This window comes from Microtus oregoni, unplaced genomic scaffold (assembly GCF_018167655.1).
Source record: "Microtus oregoni isolate MIOR12 unplaced genomic scaffold, Mior012 000031F_ref0000149, whole genome shotgun sequence".
Lineage (NCBI taxonomy): Eukaryota > Metazoa > Chordata > Mammalia > Rodentia > Cricetidae > Microtus > Microtus oregoni.
The window spans coordinates 4,921,881-4,944,656 of NW_024543090.1; the positions used below are offsets into that span (position 1 = coordinate 4,921,881).

General features: G+C 39.8%; 1 protein-coding gene across 6 annotated transcripts in view; it reads right to left on the reverse strand.

Annotated features, from left to right (window-relative positions):
* The window catches only part of Hipk3 (homeodomain interacting protein kinase 3), an 87,367-nt gene that overhangs the window by 52,777 nt on the left and 11,814 nt on the right, over positions 1 to 22,776 (reverse strand). For all 6 annotated transcript variants that reach the window (XM_041678755.1, XM_041678752.1, XM_041678753.1 and 3 more), the window contains one exon: positions 5,864 to 6,959. In XM_041678755.1, coding sequence (XP_041534689.1) covers positions 5,864 to 6,957 — 1,094 coding nt within the window. In that variant the 5' untranslated portion in view covers positions 6,958 to 6,959. The remainder of the gene's footprint in view (positions 1 to 5,863; positions 6,960 to 22,776) is intronic.

The following is a 22,776-nucleotide window of genomic DNA, read 5'->3' on the forward strand; positions in this document are numbered from 1 at the left end:
TTCCCATCACCTACATGGTAGCACACAACACCAGTTCCAGGTCATCCAACAGACACACACGTAGTACACATATATGTGTGCAGGCAAACTGCCCATACATGTAAAGTAAAATAAATAAAAATCTAAAAGAGAAATCCCCATAAGCTCTGTTTAAAAAAACAAAGCTGTATGCCAGGTGATCCATGCCTTTAATCCCAGCACTCTGGATGCAGAGGCTGGCGGATCTCTGAATTCAAGGCCAGCCTGGTCTACAGATAGGAGTTCCAGAACAGCCAGGAATACACAGGGAAACAAAAATAAATAAATGAATGAATGAAGTAAGTACATCAAAATTTAAAGTGTCAGTTCAAGAGGGCAATAGAGTTTACAAATGTAGTCTTCCTGTTTTCCTAACACAAAGGAACAATACTGACCAAGTGTGTCCAAGGCAGAACATATATAGAAAAGGATTAAGTAATTAAAAATAATTCCAAACTGTAGTTTTTTAGAAATATCACATCCGAGGCCAACAAGATGGTAAAGGTACAGAAAGATGCCTAGGCTACTACATCAACACAATCCTCACCTACTAAGCACTGCCCCCAACTTCAAAACATATATTATCATTCAGAAGGTCTAAAATTTGCTGAGCATAGGAAATGAGCATGACTCCAATCTCAGTACTCAAGAGATGGAGGTAGGTGAATCAAGAGTTCAAGCTTCAGTTACACAGTAAGGTAAAAATCAGCCTGGGCTATATACGACTGTTCAAAGCCATTAAGATAGCTCCCAGTAGCTGGGTAGGAAAGCTGTGATAAAAAACTTTATATATTCGGATTATAACACTAATGCTTTAAAATAGCAACCACAGCTGGGTATAGTAGCGCATGCCTTTAATCCCAGCATTCTAGAGGCAGAGACAGGCAGATCTCTGTGCATTTAAGACCAGCCTAGTGTACAGAGTGAGAAACAGGAAACAGCCAGGGTTACATAGAGAGACTGTGTGTGTGTGTGTGTGTGTGTGTGTGTGTGTGTGTGTGTCTGAGAGAGAGAGAGAGAGAGAGAGAGAGAGAAACTCAATGTGTCAGAACCAGATGTACCAGCATGTATCCATGTCTTTATTATACAGACCTGTAGAAATGTAGAGCATAAACACACACCACATATTTTCTAGTTTTACCATGAAAAGGGCATGAGAAAGCACTGATACTCTCATATCAATAAGTACACTTACATACAGATCTTTTTGCTAAATAACCATTCTCAAATAAAATAAAGAAATTGAGCAGACAGTGGTTATCTATGCCTTTAATCCCAGCATTCAGGACAACCGACAACTTTCAGGAGTCTTCTTCAGCTTTTAAATGGGCTCAGTAACCCAAGCCAGGCTCAAGTACCCACTGAACCATCCTGCTGGCCCAAAAATGTCCTTGTATCTAGGAAATATACACAGAACTATTTAGAGGTAAAGGGGCTTTGTTATCTGAAACTCTGTGTGTGTGCACACATGTGAGCGTGCATGTGTGTGTGTCTGTGTACAGAAAAATGTGTGGGAAAACTAAGGAGGTAAAATGGTAGTATTTTATATGTCTAAAACTATTTCAAACTAAAAAAAATGAAAAAATATAAAAGAAAAAACCACCCTTTCTATTAAGCTCTTGTACTTTACAATTCAGGCTGGGGTTGTTTTTGTGCTAGTCCAACGCACCAAGGCATCCCACTCTACAGGCACTAGGTAGTTTGGGAAACAGTCCTAATCATTGACAATGTTACAATTTCTATTCCTATATTATTTTCACTGGTAACATACCTTTTTAGATTTCCAACCATTCATGATCACAAACATATGATGTTGTATCTCTAAAACTCAATAAAAAGAAATAAACTGCTGATACTTGCTACTCATCCACGCTACAATATGATGAACCTTGATTGGAGGTCGATGGGGCAGGGAGATGAGAAGATTGGAGAAAATGGCTGAGGGAGTGTTCTTTGGAGGATTGATTCACCAGTGTAGAGTCATGACTATAATCAAAGTGTTAGAGTTGTATGCTTTAAATGACTTAAGCTCAAGCCAGTCTGGGCTACAGATTAAGTTCCCGGCCATCCTAGGCTTATATAGGAAGACTTTATCCTCCCACTCTCCAATATTCCAGAGAGAGACAGAGAGAGGGGAAGGGGAGAAACAAAGCAGAGTTAAAATTGCTTTGAAAACAAAAATGAGACAGTTTAGCAGTAGCTACTCTAAAGCAAGCACTCAGCTCTCAGGAGGCAGAGGACAGTCATAAGCTTATAAGGCCAGCCTAGTCTACATAGAGAATACCCAGGCCTGCAGATAGATAGATGATAGATAGATAGATAGATAGATAGATAGATAGATAGATAGATACTAAATAAGGTAACCTATATAATAAAGTATCAATCATTATGGTTCTTTGTATATGACTTAATTTTGATATAGGAATTTTACCTTCGATACTTCTTGGTCCAAGAAGAAATGAGATGTAGGTATGCCCTAAAGAAGAATTGATATCTAATTTTCATCATTCTATCTTTCTGTACTATGTCAAGAATAACGACAAGCCTCCCAACCTACCCCAAGTTGGGGATAGAACCACAACAAGGTGAGAGGCCTCACTGAGTTATACCCTCATTCCTACAAAGCAGGCTTTACTTCAATAGCAATTACCACCAATTAGTAATACAGTAAAATATATGTGTATATAATATATGTGTATATATATATATATATACATATATATAATAGCATATAACCTGTTAAGCAGGTTACTTTATAGCCCACTTTCCTGTCTCTGCTCTGAAATAGCTGAGACCCACAGGCTAAAATTCTATATTTAAAAAAAGGGAAAAAAAAAGAACTTCATGACCTGAATATTGCCACCACACCTCATAAATACAGCACCTTCTGCTGCTAAACCTTTCCACATTCAAAAGCCCTACGTGTTCTTGACAGAAACCACGCTCAGGCAGCTGAATTTAGAACATGCTGACCTTGAGCAAATCAATGCCCTTAGCATGTACTTCTGGCTTCCATCACTGCAGGAGCTAGACAGCCTCACCATCTATAGTAGTCAACAACGTCTGGTCACTACGCCTGTCTATTTTAAGATATCCCTACTACATTCGTGTTGCACAGTTCAAACGGGTACCACATGAATCTGTGTCTAGATGTAATCATTTACCTTAGAAACTAGGATGCACCTATAGTGTCCCTACCTTAAAATACTCATTATGCTTCCATTTGTTAATCACACAGTATCTAAGTGACCTTGTCATAAGCTAAGACAGAAACAGCAGGGATCAAATGATGTGCAACTTTTGAAATAAAGTAATAGCTAGCTGCCATTTTCATGCAAAAATATACCAGACATTAGGACAGTACCTAATTAAGAACTATATTATATTTATGCTAATCTATCTACTAATCATTATTATAATATTTACTAATTATTCTACCTCTTAAATCTAACTGTCACCAAGTCTATTTTCAGTTTTTTATCAATGCAGAATCATCCAAAACATAGGCGTCAGCTTTTGTTTAGTGAATACAAATTTCCTATTTTTTTAAATTCTAAACACAGAACCTGTGACTAATCTTAGTTCTGTGCAGCTTCTGGAAGCCAGGTAAATAACCCAAAATTTGTAAATAAACAGAATGGAAATTATACTTAGCTATTATTCATAATTTTATTCCATTCTTAACACACAGGCTAATATTTATGGAAAGGCCTAATGCTAGAAAACAGGATCATAAAACATTTAGCATTTTTAGATTGATTTTCAAAGGAGTTTCTTTACTCTTTTGAAACTTTTAATAAACCAACAGAAATTCTCAAGTATAAAAAAAAATGGTTTAATGTTTCTGCTGTTGTGTGTTCTCCTCCTAAACACTTCAGTCATGAAAAGGAGGCTAGACATCACACAGCACAGAGTCTGACATGGAAATAACGCAGGACCCAAACAGAATGAAGTCATTTCTAACAAGTGAACTAATAATAGGGCCCAGGCAGCTGGAACTGAGTTTATATCATGCACTAGCTGGCCAGGCAAAGCTCGGAACGCAGTCTATGACGTACAAAGGATACGAGGAGGAAGAAGCACGATTCTTTTCATGCAATTGAGTAAGATTTCAAAATCATTTTTCCTGGGGGAAAAAAAGTCAGCTAAAATTGAATCTTACATTTCAATAAACTAGGAAAAAGAAAAAAAAGAGGGTTTAGGAGGACAGAGGATCAAGTAAATCTAATCATGTGAAAATAAGTAAGGTCTGCCACCCTGCTGCAACAGCAAATTACGCACTGGTTACTGAAAAAGTGTTTTTTAGTGTGTGTGTGTGTGTGTGTGTGTGTGTGTGTGTGTGTGTGTTCTGAGACACAGTCTCACTGTGTAGCCCAGGCTGGTCTCCAGCTCAGAGAGACCCTCCTGCCTCTGCCTCCCCATTACTGGATTAAAAATATGTACCTCCAAATCTAACATCTAAACAGTTTTAAGAGTGGTATTCCGAACTATAATACTAGAAATAATGCCATCTAAAATATACTAAGGATCAATCAGACTACATTTCTAATTCCTAATACTTATATCAGTACATTTAATTATAACTAAATTACGTGATCATGGCATCCCTTCTGATAACTTACTAATAACAAGGCACACAGAGTTGATATTTGTAGATGACCAGCTTACTTCTTCTTATTTGTGCAAGGTATTACAGAAGACTAATCAGGAAAATCAGAAGTAGTACAAAGGCAGATGAGATACCAAAACAACTACCCCCTTGTTGGGTCAAAGTTTATAACCCACATGACATAGCAACCTCTGGCCATAAACTGCATCTCCATCTATTCCTATTCAGTAACTGACGAACGACCACCCCTGCTGCCAGTACCGCCCCTGTGTTTGCTCCCACTGTGTCAGCAATCATGGCGTTATAGAGGACAAAGAAATATCTCAGCATTCATGCTGAAATGTAACTTACTCCCCAGTTTATGAACTGGGAACTCAAATGATGAATTCAAAGGCATTTTCATATTCACAATGAAACTTTTGCTGTTTTGAACCTTATTCAGCATGAGCTAGCCTGAGACTACAGTACTTCAGGCTAGCATTACACTAATCTTGACATTGTAGATCTCTGTCAATAGCTGCATGGAAATTATTTTTGTCTTCAGTTTCTTCCACAAACAGCACTAACACTAAGGTAACATTACTCATAGCACAGACATAGAAAAAACTCATGGCAGCTATGTAAATACATGTGAATCTTAATCATTAGACAGAAAAATGGCCTGACCTCCTAATTTCTATAATGTCTTTATTAAATTACTTCTCCAGGACTAGCAATGGCTCAGCAGGCAAAGGCATTTGTCAACAAGTCTGATGACCTGGGTTCAATCTCAGGGACCCACATGGTAGACAGAAAAGACCAGAGTCCCACAGTTGTCCTTAGACTTTACATATGCACCACAGCATGTGCACACACAACTAAAAATGTAAAGAAATCACTTTTCTCAATCACTGAAATGCTCCAAGAATATACAAAAACTACAAAACTACTTTCAAACAACATTTTTAAACATTTAAAGACTTGCAATTATAATCTTATTTGTATGGCATTCTTTCCTATCTTCTATTAATAATAAAACAATAACCAGATGTCTATAGCATGGAACTAGTAGATTTCTATTGTCCCTGAAGCAATTTTATACCTGGGTTTTTCACATCTTTTTAAAACTTCAAACCTAAATAGACCTTACTGATTTCCTTATTTAACCAAAGCAGTCTCTCATCACATACTCCTATCAAATGTCACTTAGCAGAAACTCAGCAATTGTTAAACAGTTAAAAAGCAGTTGTTGCCTACCTGTAGTACCGAGATTGTAGATACGTTGAACAAACAGTCTTTGATACATGGCTGGCCGACCCAAAGTCTATCACTTTAACCCTGTATGGCTGTCGAACAGGATCCACCAACATAATATTCTCTGGTTTGAGGTCAGCATGAATTAAACCAAGACTTTTTAACTTCTTCAGTGCAGTGGCCACTTGCTGAAGAACAGGTCGGATCACCTTCAGGGGTAGGGGACTGAATTTATTCTGCTTCAGAAAGTCGTACAGATTTTGTTCCAGCATCTCAAAGACCAGGCAGGTATGGTTGCGGTGCTGGAAGCACTCGTAGGCCCGCACAAAGTTGTACTCATCAGCATTCTCAGTACTGAGTCTTGCTAATATGCTCACTTCTATCTGCCCTTGGCGTGCGTAAGAAGGGTGGTTCTTCAAAATTTTGATTGCTACAATTTCATTTGTCCCTCTCTTCCAGCATTTAACAACCTGGCCAAAAGTGCCACGACCAAGAAAATCAAGGACTTCATATGTGTTCTTCATGGAGCATAAGACTTCATGCTGTACTAACTGATAATCGCCTTCTCCGCTGGTACAGTTCTGTTTCGATCCTGTAGTCGTCGTCACAACTGTCACTGGATTTCCCATGTTGGTTTGCAACATTGCAGGAAGTATGGACAGCTCATCGACAATCTGCATTGCGCCGCTGTGATTATCCAACTCCTCACTCTTGCGCTTCAATCCACATCGCTGGGGACCTTCTAGGAAATGTAACCTGTTTCTCCAGACCACGGTCCGAGGTGTCTCCACTCCAGCTTGCTGCGCTTGAGCTATGACCTTTGTAGCACCGGCAGTGTCTTTGACAACAACGGCTCCTGCCTGCAATGAAAAGCTGTGTCCTCGAGGTTTAGTAAATGGTATCTTTGTCTGAAAAGCACTACCCTTCGTGGAAGGATGAGAGTTTCCAAAGTTTCTACCATTCACATAGGTCTGTGGATAATTTCTCTCCTGGAAAACACAACTGCTTGGCTCTACTTTGAGTTTCTTCACACTACAAAAGGCACTTGACTGAGTTTGATAAACATATGGTGGGTAGACCAAGACTTGTGAGGCCATACCTGCAGAAAGAAGAAGAAAATGTTAATCAAAAAAATAGGTTTTCCTCAACTTTAAGCTGTAAAAAAAAAAACTTTTAGGATCAAATTCATAATTGCTAAAATAATAGTAATTTAAAATTTCATTAAGATTTTTCCCTTGGGAGGAGATAAGATCTTCGGTATCTCCACATTAGTTCTCAAGACCTCAGCTAGTGGGGGAAATACTTTCTGAACAGCTATGCTGACCAACATACACAGTAGACACTGCGCCAACCATTTCCTCACAAAAGAAATAGTACAATCCCTTAAACAAGTGGTGCAGGTGTGGCAAAAACAAAATACTCTCTCAACAAAATATGACTTATGAGCCATCAGCTAGGAGGCAGTTCAGGGTTAGGAGCACTTGCTGCAAAGAATGAGGACCGGAGTTCAGAGCCCTGTCCGTACCCATGGAAAGTTGGGTGTGGTCCCATGCATGGCCATAATTCCAGTATTGAGAACAGAGACACGAGGACGTGGGGCTTGCCGGCATCCAGTCTTGCTAAAAACTGGGAGCTCCAGGGCTAGCCTCAAAGGAACAGGTAGAGGGTGGCAGGAGATACCTGACATAGCCTCTGGACTCTTCATGCTCACTCAAAGGAACAGGTAGAGGGTGGCAGGAGATACCTGACATAGCCTCTGGACTCTACATGCTCACTCTTACACATGCATACACTTCACACACTCAATTAACCGGCCAACACAGTTTACAATCAGGTAGAAACGACTATGTGTGCTTTAGTATATACATACATACAAGGATTAAAAGGGCCATCCTTTTCATAAACAGCTCTGACCCTATATTCTACTTGCCAAATACAATAGCCTTTCATCTTAAAGAGCATTCATTGCACTACAAAGACAACTTAATGGCTTTCTATCCAGTTTCTTTCATGTTGCCTAAATTCCCAGATACTACCTGGATTTCTATGGATTTTGGTCTGACCTTATCTAACAGTCATGGAGTGCACAATGACTCTGTAAATAGTATCTGTCTCCAGTACAACACAGATACAAAAGGGGATTTAACATGTTACTGGCACAGCTGACTTTCTCCCTTATAACCTGAGAATTTATGTAATATACAATCCAGCAACTGCTAATCCATGTATACAAACTTAAGACACACACACAACAAATCCTCAGTACCACAGCTTAAAACACATTAATTAAAACTATTTAACCTACCCCAACTATTTAGTCTATCACACAACAACATGTAAAACAAGTGAAAATTACCATCTGACAAAACTTTAATATCCGTGTTCTTTCCTTGCACACAAAGTCCCACTTGTTCTCTTTAGTTATATCCTTCTTTGTATCTACCCCTGAGCACACTGCAAACTCCTTTAGGATCTGACCAAAATAATTCAGTACTATCCTGCTTGTGTACCACAAACCTTCCAAGAAGAGCTAGGCATTCAGAGATTCAGAACAGCCCCCACACACTCTTCTCCTTTATACTCATTGTACTGTAACTGTCAGTATACACATGTCTTCCACACTAGATCTGAATCAAACTGTCTAGAATGTAAAATTCATGTTCAATAAATTTTGGGTGGTTCTATTAACTTCTAAAGAGATGACTCATTGAGTAAGACCATTTATTTGAGCACAAGCATGAGAACATGAGATCAATCCAAACACTCATGTAAAAAGCTAACGGAGAGATAGAATGGCTGGGACTTGCTGGCCAGCCAATCTAGCTGACTCTGCAAGCCCCAAGCATTTAATGAGACCCTGTGTCAAGGAGTAAGAAGACACTTACACCCTCCTCTCACCTACACATACACACCATCACGAGTACACACCCATACATGCATATGTACATATGCTACACAAAAATTAACTTTATTCAACCCAATTTTCTCTGGACTGTATTAACTGTGTCACCTCCTATTTCAACGTATCATAACTATCAATTGTTTATCTCAGAAATAATGGATTACATCACAGTATGCAATAGCCACAATATTAAAGATAACAAAGCTAAAAGAATTTTAGAAAGAGCTACCTATGGGAGAATAATTATGCAAATGTTTAATAATGTTTTATAATATTTGGCTTAGTGATCTTGATATCTTTCCAATTTGCTGTTAAGATCATTAAATACCAGTGAGTAAAGGCATTTGCTGCACAAGGCTAGCAACCTTAGCTCAATCCCCAGAACTTACCCGAGCTATATGGAGATAACTAGCTCCACAAAATTGCCTTCTGAACCCCAAGAGAGTCATGGTATGCATGAGAGCACGCACACATGCACACATGCATGCACACAAACACACACACACCATGCATGCACCCACATAATAAAATTTAAAACAAGAAAGAAAACCAAAGCTCAGAGGGACCAAGTAATTGACTTAAGGTCTCAAAACTATGATGTAAAGAAAAAGAAGTAAATACACCACAACTGAAATAAAACTTCCAAAAGTTTCTTGTGTTCCACCTACCAGATTCCCAAGTTCCTCGTATAAAGTCAGAGACAAACTTCACAGTCAGATGAAGACTTGATATTCAGTAAGTAGAAAATACTGCAACTGAAACTCTAGGATTTAAACCTAAGGAGGTTCATCTGCTTCCTTAAAATGTTCCCGGCACCTGTCCTATATTCCAAAGCTGTGCCAATTCACCACAATTTAAGGCAGAGACTCACGGTGCCAGTGTGACAGGCATGGAGTTTCCAATTTCGATCAGGATGGCAACAAACTCAGAGAGATTCACATGCTTCTGGTTCCCTGGTGCTGGGATCAAATGCCCAGCTAAATTAATGAATCAATACCACACTGAAAAATCTTTCTAGACATATCAAACTCATATATTATGCATTTTTGTAAGGCTGCCCAATCATAGCATCAATGATAACTCTCCTATGATACGCCTAATTTTCAAAATACCTATGTAATTCTTACCCATAAATCCAAAATCAAACATAAAAATCACTTAATACCAATTGCTGTACACACAACTAACCACCATGGAGTCCAAAACACTGCTTTTACACAATACTGTGCCTTATTATTTTTCACTGTAATAGGAACCATGTTGCATTCTGGAGCTATATTATTCATGTCTTTTGCCGCTTGTTCTTATCAGCAGACTAAGGAATAGGTTTTGAAATACTAACCTCTTTGATAGTGGGGGCTGCCTAAAACTATTACTTAGGAGTATAGTAAAGGCTCCTGATGGAGAAGCCATTAAACTTTTATTTCTCAGGCTTATTTGCTTCAGATTCTTTTTGCTTGTAGCTGAGGCTAGCCTAAAACCCACAGCAATCCTCCTGCATTAGCCCCAAGAAAAGAATTGCAGGTGTAATACAACCACACCCAGAGCTCTCATTTCAGGTACTTTGTTTTAAATGTTTACAGTCTCTCAAAATTTGTTTATTAAAACCCTTCCTACCCACCAAGAATCTGGTAGGCTGAGGCAGAGGGATTGACATAAGGTCAAGAAAAGCCTGGGCTACAGAGGGAGACCCTAAATCAAAAATACAATAGAAGGGGCGTTGGTAGCTGATTAGGACGTGAGGGCTCCCTTTCATAAACAGAGCTTCTTCAGGGAGCTTCTTTGCCCCTTACCACGTGAGATCACAGCTAGAAGCTATCTTTGGAGCAGAGAGCAAGCCTTCAACAAACCCGTATCTGCTTGTACCTTTATCTTAGGACTTTGCAGCCTACAAAACAATGAGCAATAAATCTTTGTTCTTTACAGAATTTTGTGGTAGCAGACTAAATGGACAAGGACATGCATTTTTCTCTTCTAATCCAATAGTAAACTTGAAATCCTAACTGAACCCTACTGTTTGTAACAACCCACCAGTAATATATGCAACATGAACATCCACAGACACATGTCTGACCATTGACATGCTCTCCTGGTTTCATCTTATGCATAATACTGGGTCTACTGAAGAAAAAAAAAAGCAGGATCCAAGACAGAAATACTTTGCTAACATATTGAATTCTTTTAGCTAATAAGAAATTTCTGAAATATTTTCTGCCAAACTTAACTATGCCTTCTGTGTAACAGGGCTAATTAAATAACAAAAGAAATGTAAGAGTCAATAGTTTCTTAGAGCCCCCTCATTCAATTTCCTTCCACCTGTCCAAACCTTCATTTCTGAAACCTCTTCCCTCTTGAAAACCAGTTTTTTATCTATGTCTATATAGATAGATATTATATACTATATAAAGCTTACAATTTTAACCATTTTAAGTTACTATTTGGTGGCATTAAATATATCCCCAATGCTGTATAATCACACCTCCGTCCTAACACAGCCCTCTTTTGCAACTGAAAATAGGACTCACGACTCTAGCAACCATCAATAATTTTCTGTTCTATGAATTTGACTTCAAAATATACCTCATAAATGGTCTCATATTTGCCTTTTTATGACTTAAAAATAATGTCAAAGTTCACCCATGTTATAACATGCAACTGGATTTTCTTTCTTTGTAAAATTAATCGGTATTTCATGTGTGTGTATATAGAACATTTTATTCATCCATCCATGGATGGACACTAGAGTTGCTTCTACTTTTGATGTTATTTTACTGCTGTTTGTTATGTGTACCAAGCTGGCCTTCAACTAAGGGCCTACTTCTGCCCCTTCATTGTGCTGGGATTAAAGGCTTGCATCTTTCATCTTAATAGCCTATCAACTCCACTCAGGAGGCACAAAGAGACATATCTCTTGTGAGTTCAAGACCAGCCTGGTCCAGGACAGCCAGAGCTACATAGAGAAAGAAAGAGAGAGAGAGAGAGAGAGAGAGAGATCACCCATCAACTCTTTCAAATACATTAAAAATAAGTAGATTCAGCAATCAAGAAGCAGAGACAGGTGGATGGATCTCTTCTGAGTTTGAGGTCAGTGTGGTCTACAGAGGTAGTTCTACGACAGCCAAGACTACACAGGGAAACTCTCAAAAAAGGGGGAGAAGGGGCTGGAACAGGAAATTAAACATGTAATTAAAAGATGCCATGTGAGGTAAATATATGTTGGGTGATAAAACTTTTCCCAGGGAAATGCTATACACCCCAGATAGAAATCCATGACAGACCAAAGAACAGATACCAACAAAGCCCAACTTGGTGAACCAGGAGTTTTAGTGGAATTATAGGAATATTGGTGAGAGGCTGCTTACAGGAGCAAAAATGGCTCAAAGGCAGCGACATCTCTGAAACCCACCCAACATAAAAGACAACTCACAAAACCGGAAACCTGGAGCACACAGCACATCCTGCAGGCAGCTCAATAGGCTGGAAAGTGCCCGTTTCCGGTGCCTCCGCTGGTCTACACCTCTCCCAGACAACTCCACTGGTCTAAACCTCTCCCGGACAACTCCACTGGTCTAAACCTCTCCCAGACAACTCTGCGGGTTCCTGTCTCTTACAGGCAGCTGGTTCGGTCTCAGAGTCGTCTTTGTGCCTCAACTCCTCTCGTCTGAGAGGAACTCTCAGTTTTTATTGCTTACTCTGGCAGAAAACGCCTAGAATCTGGTCAGTTTCACAGTCTTCCTGAACTATTTCAAGTTGTTTGCCTCCTGTTTAAGGAGCTTCCTGGAGAATGGAAATGTTTCAGTCTCAGAGGAACGTGTCACACAAAAATACACCAATGTACAAATTAATCCCAGAACTCAGAACAAAATCAGGCACCTCTCCTCACTGTATCGGCCTTCTACTGCTACAAATAATGTCGCCGGAGCATGACTTCACAAGTATCTCTTTTGCGTATACACCGTGAAGTAGAATTACAGGGTAACAAGGTTATTTCATTTTTACTTTTTTAAGTCAGTAAGTGTTCAATTGCAATTCGACCATTTATTATGCTGATTTCTGCAAGGCCTCATCAGCACTTTGCTTAGGCCAGCCATCCTAACGGGTGTGAAGTGAATGCTCTCTGCTCATCAGCACTCCTACACTAACGCTTATAGTAACTTGACGTCATCGGGAGCTTGACAAGTAACCTGTTCATTCACTGGAGTTACTGATGAAAACTTTAAAATACTACACCTTGCGATAAGTTCTAGGCAGACTCATATACTAAATGAGCACCAGCAAATTACTACTGAGCTTCCCCATCCCCGGTGCCTTTGAATCATGTACTGAAAAACAAAGAGATGATTTTTTTTTTTAATACACAGGGTTTTGCTGTGTAGCCTTGGCTTGTCCTGGAACTCGCTCTGAATACAAAGTTGGCTTCAAACTCAGAGATCCCACCTGCTTCTGTCTCCCGAGTGCTGGGATTTAAAAGTGTGCACCACGGCTGCCCAGATCATTATATTAATTTTGAAACCCCACTTAGTGTGATAGCACATTCATGTAGCATTTGGAGTTCAATTCTAACCTTGGCTATATAAAGATTCAAGGCCAGCCTGAGTTACATGTCACAAAAAAAATATTTTTTTTAATACAGTCAGGCCTATAATCTAGGCATGTGAGAGGCTGAGGCAAGATCACAAGTTTAAAATGTCCAAATGGGTAACTTAATGAGACACTATCTCAAAATTAAGCATAGGCACATGTGTGTGCATGCCTGCTGAGGACTGAATGGCTGGGGACACAGCAAGTGCTTGCAACCTGAGTTTGACTCCCAGAAGTCACATTTTAAAAGCCAGACAAGTGCACATGTTTGTAACCCCAGCACTGGGGAGGTGGAGAGTGGCAGATCCATGGAGCCCCCTGCCAAACCAGACCAGAGTTTAGAATTTAAGGGAAAAAAATAAATAAAAGCTGTCTCAACAGCAGTAGACATCAGTGAGATCCCTCAATAGATAAAAAACACTTGCTATGCAAGCTGGTCTACCTGAGTTCGAACCCAGAATCCACAAGAAAGTCAGGCAATGGTGGCACACTTCCAGCATTTGGAAGGCAGAGACAGGCAGATCTCTAGAGTTCAAGGCCAGCCTGGTAAACGAGTGAGTTCCAGGACAGCCAGGGCTATACAGGGAAATCTTGTCTCAGAAATCAAAAGCAGAAACAGAATCCACAAAAAGGTAGAAAGAAAATCGACTCCACAAAGTTGTCCTCTGCCTCCCATGTTCAGGCATCATGGCACGCACATGCCTACACATCACACATCACACACACGCATGCACACACATGAACACGCACTAGCAGGCAAGCACATTACCTACCATGTGAAAGGCCTTAAGTCAAATCTCCAGTACCACAAAAAGAAAAAACTAAACAAGACCACACAGATATACACACCAAAAACCAAACATATTTTTAAAATAAATTTAAACCAAGTGTGGTTAAGTAAACCTTTAATCCCAGAATTTAGAAGACATTGAGTCTGAGGCTAGCCTGGTCTACATAGTGAATTCTAGGACAGCCAAGGCTACACAGAGAGATTAAAAAAAGAAAAAAAGAAAGAAAAGAAAAGAAAGGAAGAAAGAAAACATGATCAGTAGTGCAAATGTCTAAAATACTAAAATGAATGAGTTAAAGAATGAAAAGAGGACCTTTTTAAAAAGATTTAAGAAATATTTAGCTAGGTATCATGTTCATGCCACCTACAAATCCAGCACATGGGGAAGTAAAGCAGGAACACTGCTATGAGTTCAGGGCTAGCCTGGGATATATAAGAAAATAATGTCCCAAAAGGGGATAGGGAGACAAGAAAATAGTTCAGGGCACTAACATATTACCCCATAATAAACAAGGCTTAAAACATAAAAAAATTAAATATGAAGCCTGTACTTCATAGCTGTTTTTAAAGCTAGTAATACAACACAGGTGCCTTGAGGAAACTTACCACAGGGATATTTTTTGCTCCACAGGAAATAAACTCAGATAAAAAATGGCTCATTCTCCCCAGTGATCCTATGATTCTGTTCCTTTTCGGAACTCACCAATGAACTCTTTCAAATACATTAAAATAAGTAGATGTGGGTTCACTGATACTTTCAAAATTAACTCATTGTCTCTAAAGGAAAAGAAGATGCAATGGGAAGGAAATTAAACAGCCCATTAAAGTTGCCTAACGCAGTAAATGTTCCAATAACCTTTAACCTGATGCCTGCCAGTAGATGATCACCTTAGGTGAGAACAGCCTGGCTAGGGTGTAGCGCATACAGCAAGCAGATGGCTAGGAGTCTGAAGCCAGCCTGGCCTACCCTGTCTCAAAAACAAAACAAAAACAATAAAAACAACCTGGCTATATATTATTATATTTCTAAAATAAAGGTTTTAAAAAAAAGTCATATTATTTAGGCTAAAGTTTACAGTGCTGCTGCATAACCTAATTTTATTTTATTTTTTGGTTTTGTTTTGTTTCCTTTGTTTTTTTGAGAAAGGGTTTCTTGGTAGCTTTCCAGCCTGTCCTGGAACTCGCTCTGTAGACCAGGTTGGCCTCAAACTCACATGGATCCACCTGCCTCTGCCTCCCAAGTGCTGGGATTAAAGGCGTGAACCACCACAGTCCAACTATAACCTAATTTTCAATTTAACTTTTCAAATGGTAATGAAGTTAGCACTCTAGGACAGTTACATTACATTGACCACTATCAATGTCTTATCTACAACCATGGGTAACAAATGTTTTAAGATTAGTCTAATTCTACTACCACCTCACTTATCCAAGGCAAGAAGGCTTGGCCTACAGTTAATATGTGTAGTTTAAAATTTTTATCATTTGAGAGCCAGCAAGATGGCTGAGTGGGAGAAGGCACTAGCCACTAAGCCTGATGACCAGGGTTCAACTCCCAGGACCCACATGGAAAGAGAGAACTAGACGCCCTCTGACTTTCATAAGCATGCCCCACCACACACACACACACTTAACAAATGTTACAAAAAATATTACAAGCTGGATATGATGGCAAACACCTTTAGTCTCAGTACTCTAGAAATGGAAGCAGGCAAATCTATGATTTGAAGCAAGCAAGGTCTACACAGCAAGATCCAGGCTAGCCAAGGCTATATCATGAGACCTGTCTCAAAAATGAACAAAAATAAAAAAGTTCTAGCATTTCAAAGATAAGCTTTCATTTATGACAATAAAACCTATAGAAACTGCTGCTGCTTCTGATACCAGTATTCTGCAGAAGAAATTTCATTTGTAAATTTATAATTTTGTATACTGTTTTCAAATAATCAAGTTAGCCCCCCCCTCCAAAAAAAAATGGTGTGAGGGCACATGCCCATAATCTCAGCCTTTAGAGAATCAGGAGTTCAAGGTCATCTTCTGCTATGCAGTCAGTCTGAGGCCAGGCTGGGCTATTGAAGACACGCAAATTTAAAATGAAAAGTTACTTGCTGCCACGAGCTGCTTTGTGTCTTCTACAGACAGAACTGAACAATTGTTTCAGCTCAGTGTTGTTATCCTTCTCACCCTACACCATCCAAAAGAAAAAGAAAAAACAAAATAAGGATGTTAGCAAGTTAGAAAGAGCATGTTGTTATTTTTGGTTAGCTTGGTTTGGGGTTTGAGGTAGCTCAGAGGACACTGTCCTCTCTGTTTTGGGTTTTGAGACAGAATCTCACCACGTAGCTCAGGATGGCTTATACCACATTAATAGGAAGTTCTTCATGAGGGGAAGAGAGACAATCTAGCTGTCTCCAGTTAATGATTCCCCATACCAAAATCCCAGAATGAACGCTGTGCCTTAGCTGAGACTTTCATAATGCTGCATTTATTTGCCCTTCGCTGCATCTCACACGCATGGTCATATTATTCTCCAAAGAAAGCACAGAATTCCTACAAGAGGAACACCTTACAACAGGACTCACATATTTTAAATATTCCCTCCTCTCTACTCCAACGACTAAAGACCAAAAGAAACCTGAGGTTCTAAATGTCTCAACGCTTCGGGTGTACATAAGTGCCCACACAGACTTAGATTTTTACCCCTTTCAGTTTAAAGTATGTGCTACAATTTTAATAAATTAATCATCAACCTTTAAACCTTTAAAAGAAAACCAAAGATATAAAAAGTATATATTATGAAAGTGGACTTTACTCGGTTGGGTGTGATGGTACATCTTTTTTTTTTTGGGGGGGGGGGGGTTCGAGACAGGGTTTCTCTGTAGCTTTGGTGCCTGTGCCGGAACTAGCTCTTGTAGACCAGGCTGGCCTCGAACTCCCAGAGATCCGCCTGCCTCTGCCTCCCGAGTGCTGGGATTAAAGGCGTGCGCCACCACCGCCCGGTGATGGTACATCTTATAAACCCTGGTACTCTCTAGGTGAGAGCAGGACAGAGTTAATGTCATCCTTGGCTATCACACTAGCTCCATCCAAGCTAGCCTAGGCGGGTGTGAAGTCTTTGTGTATGTGATACTTTTATTGGTTAATGAATAAAGAAGCTGTTTTGGCCTGTGATAGGGCAGAATAGAGCTAGGCAGGGCAAACTGAATGGTGGAAGAAAGAAGTAGGGAGAGGCCATCTAGCCGCTGCTGGGGACAGACAGGTAAACCACAGCCAAGTGGCAATACACAGATTAATAGAAATGGGTTAACCAAAGATAAAAGAGCTAGCTAGCAATATGCTTAAGTGATTGGCCAAGCAGTGATTTAAATAATACAATTTCTGTGTAATTATTTTGTGGTCTGGGTAGCCAGGAACAAACAAGCAGTCTCCACCAACACTAGGCTATATGAAAAATATATAAAACATACAAATGCAATACCCATCAAAATCCCAGCAAAATTCTTCACAGACCTCAAAAGAACAGTACTCAACTTCATATGGAAAAGCAAAGAACCCAGGATAGCCAAAACAATCCTGTACAATAAAAGAACTTCTGGAGGCATCACAATCCCTGACTTCAAACCCTACTACAGAGCTACAGTACTGAAAACAGCCTGGTATTGGCATAAGAACAGACAGGAGGACTCATGGAACCAAATTGAAGACACAGATATTAATCCACACTCCTTTGAACAGCTGATTTTTGACAAAGAAGCATCAAATATCAAAGGGAAAAAGAAAGCATATTTAACAAATGGTGCTGGCATAACTGGATATCAACATGTAGAAGAATGAAAACAGACCCATATCTATCACCATGTATAAAATTCAAGTCCAAATGGATCAAAGACCTCAACATAAAGCCAACCACATTGAACCTTATAGAAGAGAAAGTGGGAAATACACTTGAACTCATTGGCACAGGAGACCACTTGCTAAATATAACCCCAGTAGCACAGACACTGAGAGAAACAATTAATAAATGGGACCTCTTGAAACCAAAAAGCTTCTGTAAAGCAAAGGACACGGCCCACAAGACAAAATGACAGCCTACAGAATGGGAAAAGATCTTCACTAACTCCACAAAGAACTTAAGAAATTAGTCATCAAGGGCTGGAGAGATGGCTCAGCAGTTAAGAGCATTGCCTGCTCTTCCAAAGGTCCTGAGTTCAATTCCCAGCAACCACATGGTGGCTCACAACCATCTGTAATGGCGTCTGGTACCTTCTTCTGGCCTTCAGGCATACAAAAGACAATAATATTGTATACATGATAAAATATTTAAAAAAAAGAAATTAGTCATCAAAAGAACACATAACCCAATTAAAAAAAAAATGGAGTACAGAACTAAACAGAGAACTCTCAACAGAGGAATCTAAAATGCCTGAAAGACACTTAAGGAAATGCTCAACATCCTTAGTCATTAGAGAAATGCAAATCAAAACAACTCTGAGATTCCATTTTATACCTGTAAGAATGGCCAAGATCAAAAACACTGATGACAACTTATGCTGGAGGGGTTGTGGGGAAAAGGGAACACTTCTGCATTGCTGGCGGGAATGCAAGCTGGTACAGCCCCTTTGGATGTTAGTGTGGTGATTTCTCAGAAAATTAGGAAACAACCTTCCTCAAGGACCAGTAATACCACTTTGGGGTATATATCCAAAGGATGCTCAATTGTGCCACAAGGACATGTGCTCATCTATGTTCATAAAAGCTTTGTTTGTCATAGCCAGAACCTGGAAACAACCTAAATGCCCCTCGACTGAAGAATGGATAAGGAAAATGTGGGACATTTACACAATGGAGTACTACACAGCAGAAAAAAATAACATCTTGAATTTTGCAGAAAAATGGATGGAGCTAGAAAACATTATTTTGAGTGAGGTAACCCAGACACAGAGAGACAATTATCACATGTAGTCACTCATATGTGGTTTTTAAACACAAAGCTAAGAAAACCAGCCTACAAACTACAATTCCAGAGAACTTAGACAACAATGAGGACACTAAGAGAGACTTACATAGATCTAATCTACGTGAGAAGTAGACAAAGACAAGATCTCCTGAGTAAATTGGGAGCATGGGGACCTTGGGGGAGGATTTAAAGGGGAGGGGAGAGGCAGAAAGGGAGGCAGAGAAAAATATAGAGCTCAATAAAAATCCATTAAAAAATATATAAAACATATATTTTACTTTATTAAAATTTACAACTTTGCTGTGTATTGTGGCAAAACCCTTTAATCCCAGCACTCAGGAGGAAGAGGTAGGTGGATCTCTGTGAGTTCAAGACCAGCCAAGTGAGTTCCAAGATAGCCAAGACTGTTAAACAGAGAAATCTGTCCCCTCCACCAAAATACAACTTTTATTCATCCAATGATAGCAGAAATAAAATAAGCCATCAACACAGAGAAGATATTTTCAATGCACATTACTGACAAAAGATCTAGTCATACTGTTGGCAAAACTCAATAGAAAAAACTAGGCAAATGATATATGATATTAAGTCACATAAAGGAAATGCAAGCCAAGGGCATTTAAAAAAAACTCCAGAGGCTAGAGATGGCTCAGCAGTTAGGAGCAGTGGCTGCTCTTCCAGAGGACCTGGGTCCAATTCCCAGCACTCACATGGCAGGTCACAACTGCCTGTTAACACAGTTGCAGGAGATCTGAAACCCTCGCACCAATGCACATTAAATTATTTTTAAAAATTCCAACCTCACTGATGATAAGGGAAATATAAACCCACAGTCAGAAGCCATTATACAGTCATGAGACTGCCAAAAAGCAGAACAAGAATAATTGTAAATGCTGGTTTAAAAAAAAAAAAGTGCAGTTACTTTACTTTTTTTTTTTGGGGGGGGGGGGGGTTCGAGACAGGGTTTCTCTGTGGCTTTGGAGCCTGTCCTGGAACTAGCTCTGTAGACCAGGCTGGTCTCGAACTCACAGAGATCCGCCTGCCTCTGCCTCCCGAGTGCTGGGATTAAAGGCGTGTACCACCATCGCCCGGTGTGCAGTTACTTTAGACAGCAAAGCCAAAGACAAGCACACTGCAGAGCAGCACTTCTCCAGGTATGTGCCCTACATAGACAGATGCTCACACGCCCTCCAAAGAAGTAGACTGAACAACGCTCTTTTCATTGCTCCATACAGTAATGAATTCTGAGATACTCTAATTGACTGGGTACTGCAGTTTACTCATACAATGCTAAGTATACAACACAAATGTGATTCTTAGGGTTAAGGGTCTTAGCTCAGTGCTTAGAGTGCTTGCCTAGGCAGTTCAAGGCCCTGGATATGGCACTTAACACTAGAAAGAAAAAAAAAAACAATGTGGCTTATAATACAATGACCATATATTTGTGTACCACACACACACACAAATTCATAATAGATAAAACTGGTTTGGAAATGCACAGCAATTATTTCAAGTGTTAAAAATGGGGGATGTTCAGCTGTGGGTGGTGGCTCACACCTCTAATTTCAGCACTTGGAAGAAAGAGGCAGGTAGATCTGAGTTCAAAGCCAGCATGGTCTACAGAGATAGTTCCAAGACAGCTAGGCTACATGGAGAAACCCTGTCTTGAAACACCAAAAAGAAAAAAGAGAGGAGGGGTGTTTAAGTTATACTAAGAACAGAAAGAACTAAAATGGATAATGCTGTGGCAAATGGTGCATCCTCTATTATAAAGTATCCTTTAATTAAGACAAAGCTCTAACATCCTTAGGATCCAAAGGAGCTGGGTGTAGGCTACCAGGGATGCACACTTTCAGTGGATGTTCAAGTTCCTAACACAAAACGACATGGCACTGGAGCTAGAGAGACGGCTCAGCAGGTAAGAGCACCTGCTGCTCTTGCTGAAGACCCCAGTTTGGTTCCAGACACCCATGGGACAGCTCACGCCATCTATAATATTCCAGGAGACCTAATACTCTCTTTAGGACTCCCTGGGCACTGTACATATGTGCACACATATATTCAGACACACTCAAATTCATAAGAACATATAAATATTTTAAGTGCCTTTAAAGGGGGAAAATGAAATATTATTTGAGAATTCTAGATGAAAGAGACAGGAATTCTGTAACATTCTTGTAACTTCCTTATACATTTGGATGCTACTTGCAGCAGTAGCAGAAGAATCACTTCTGTTCAGGCCATTCACTGTATGAACTGTAAAGCACATAAAATCCCAAACTCGCAGTCAAGTCCTGAGGGGCACTGGCCAGCCTTTGCTTGGTTTTTGCTTTCTCCACTGTGAAGCCCAGTTGAACTCTTAACTCAATTCACCTAACAGCCTACTGAACGCTGGACTAAATGTTACCATGCCTGGCCTACCAGGCCTTATTAGCCTATTTTGGATTTTAAAAATAAAATAAAGTATTCATAAATAGTAAACATGAATCTCTTTATTTAAAAGTAAAAGGCATTATCTTACAGATTTTTGCTTTGTTTAGTTTTAGTTTTTTTATGTTTTAAGACAGATCTCATTGTGTAGCTTTGGCTGTCCTGGAACTCGCTCTGTAGACCAGGCTGTCCTTGAACTCACAGAGATCCACCTGCCTCTGCCTTTGGAGTACTGGGATTAAAGAAGTGTGCCACCACCACTCGGTTCTGACATTTTTTCTTAAGGAGTCTGTAGGAGACATAAGTGAACTTGGAGAATGGAACTGCATAGCAGCGCCTAGTCAGCTTGGCCGCTGTTACATTCTCTGTACATATTTATAAAGGACAAACATGTGTCTTCTTTGAAATAGACAATCAGCTGTTAATGTGAACAGAACATTGTCACAATTAAAATCCTGCACTACTCTGCATGGTCTTTTGACCAGTATTTTGTTAGTAAATTACACTGAAGCACTTCACATAAACATTTGTGCATATCTGAACCACACGTATAAAGCTTCATAAACAGGGTCTATTATCTGAGGTGCCGACAAAACATTTTATTTGAAAATTCTGAAGTCTTGGGTATTTTCCAGCAGTACTGTGGAGAAGGCATCTAGAGAATGTGTTGACTATACACAATCTCCGTATTAAATAACAAGCCTGGTCTGACTTAGCAAAACACTCCAACTTTTGGAATGGAAAATGACCTGCTGGACATTTCAAAGGTGCTAGAAATCACCCTAACAATCCAAATCAGTCTAAAAGGGGGGCTACTCTTACTAGAACAGGTAATTTCCCAAAGTTCTCTTAAATTATCAAAGATAAACATCAGAATTACTGATTGGTACCAGAGGCAAGATAGCCCAGAGACCTAGGAAAGAACCAAACACGTGTGGTAAAAGAAAAAAAGTCAACCAAATGTTTCCTAATGATATTCTGCTATACTCATAGATGGGTGCCTAGCCCATGTCATCAGAGTATTGGAGACACTTCACCTAGCAACTGATAGAAACAGATGCAGAGACCCACAGCCAAACATTAGGCAAACCTTGGGGACTACCACAAAAAAAAAAAAAAATACCCCACAGAATCCACTACCCTGGATTCACAGGGGCTCACAGAGCTGGCGTGGGACTGACCAAGGCCCTCTGCCCCTCTGCACATATGTGACAATTGTGTAGTTTGGACTTGTGGGAGTCCTAACAGTGGGCGCA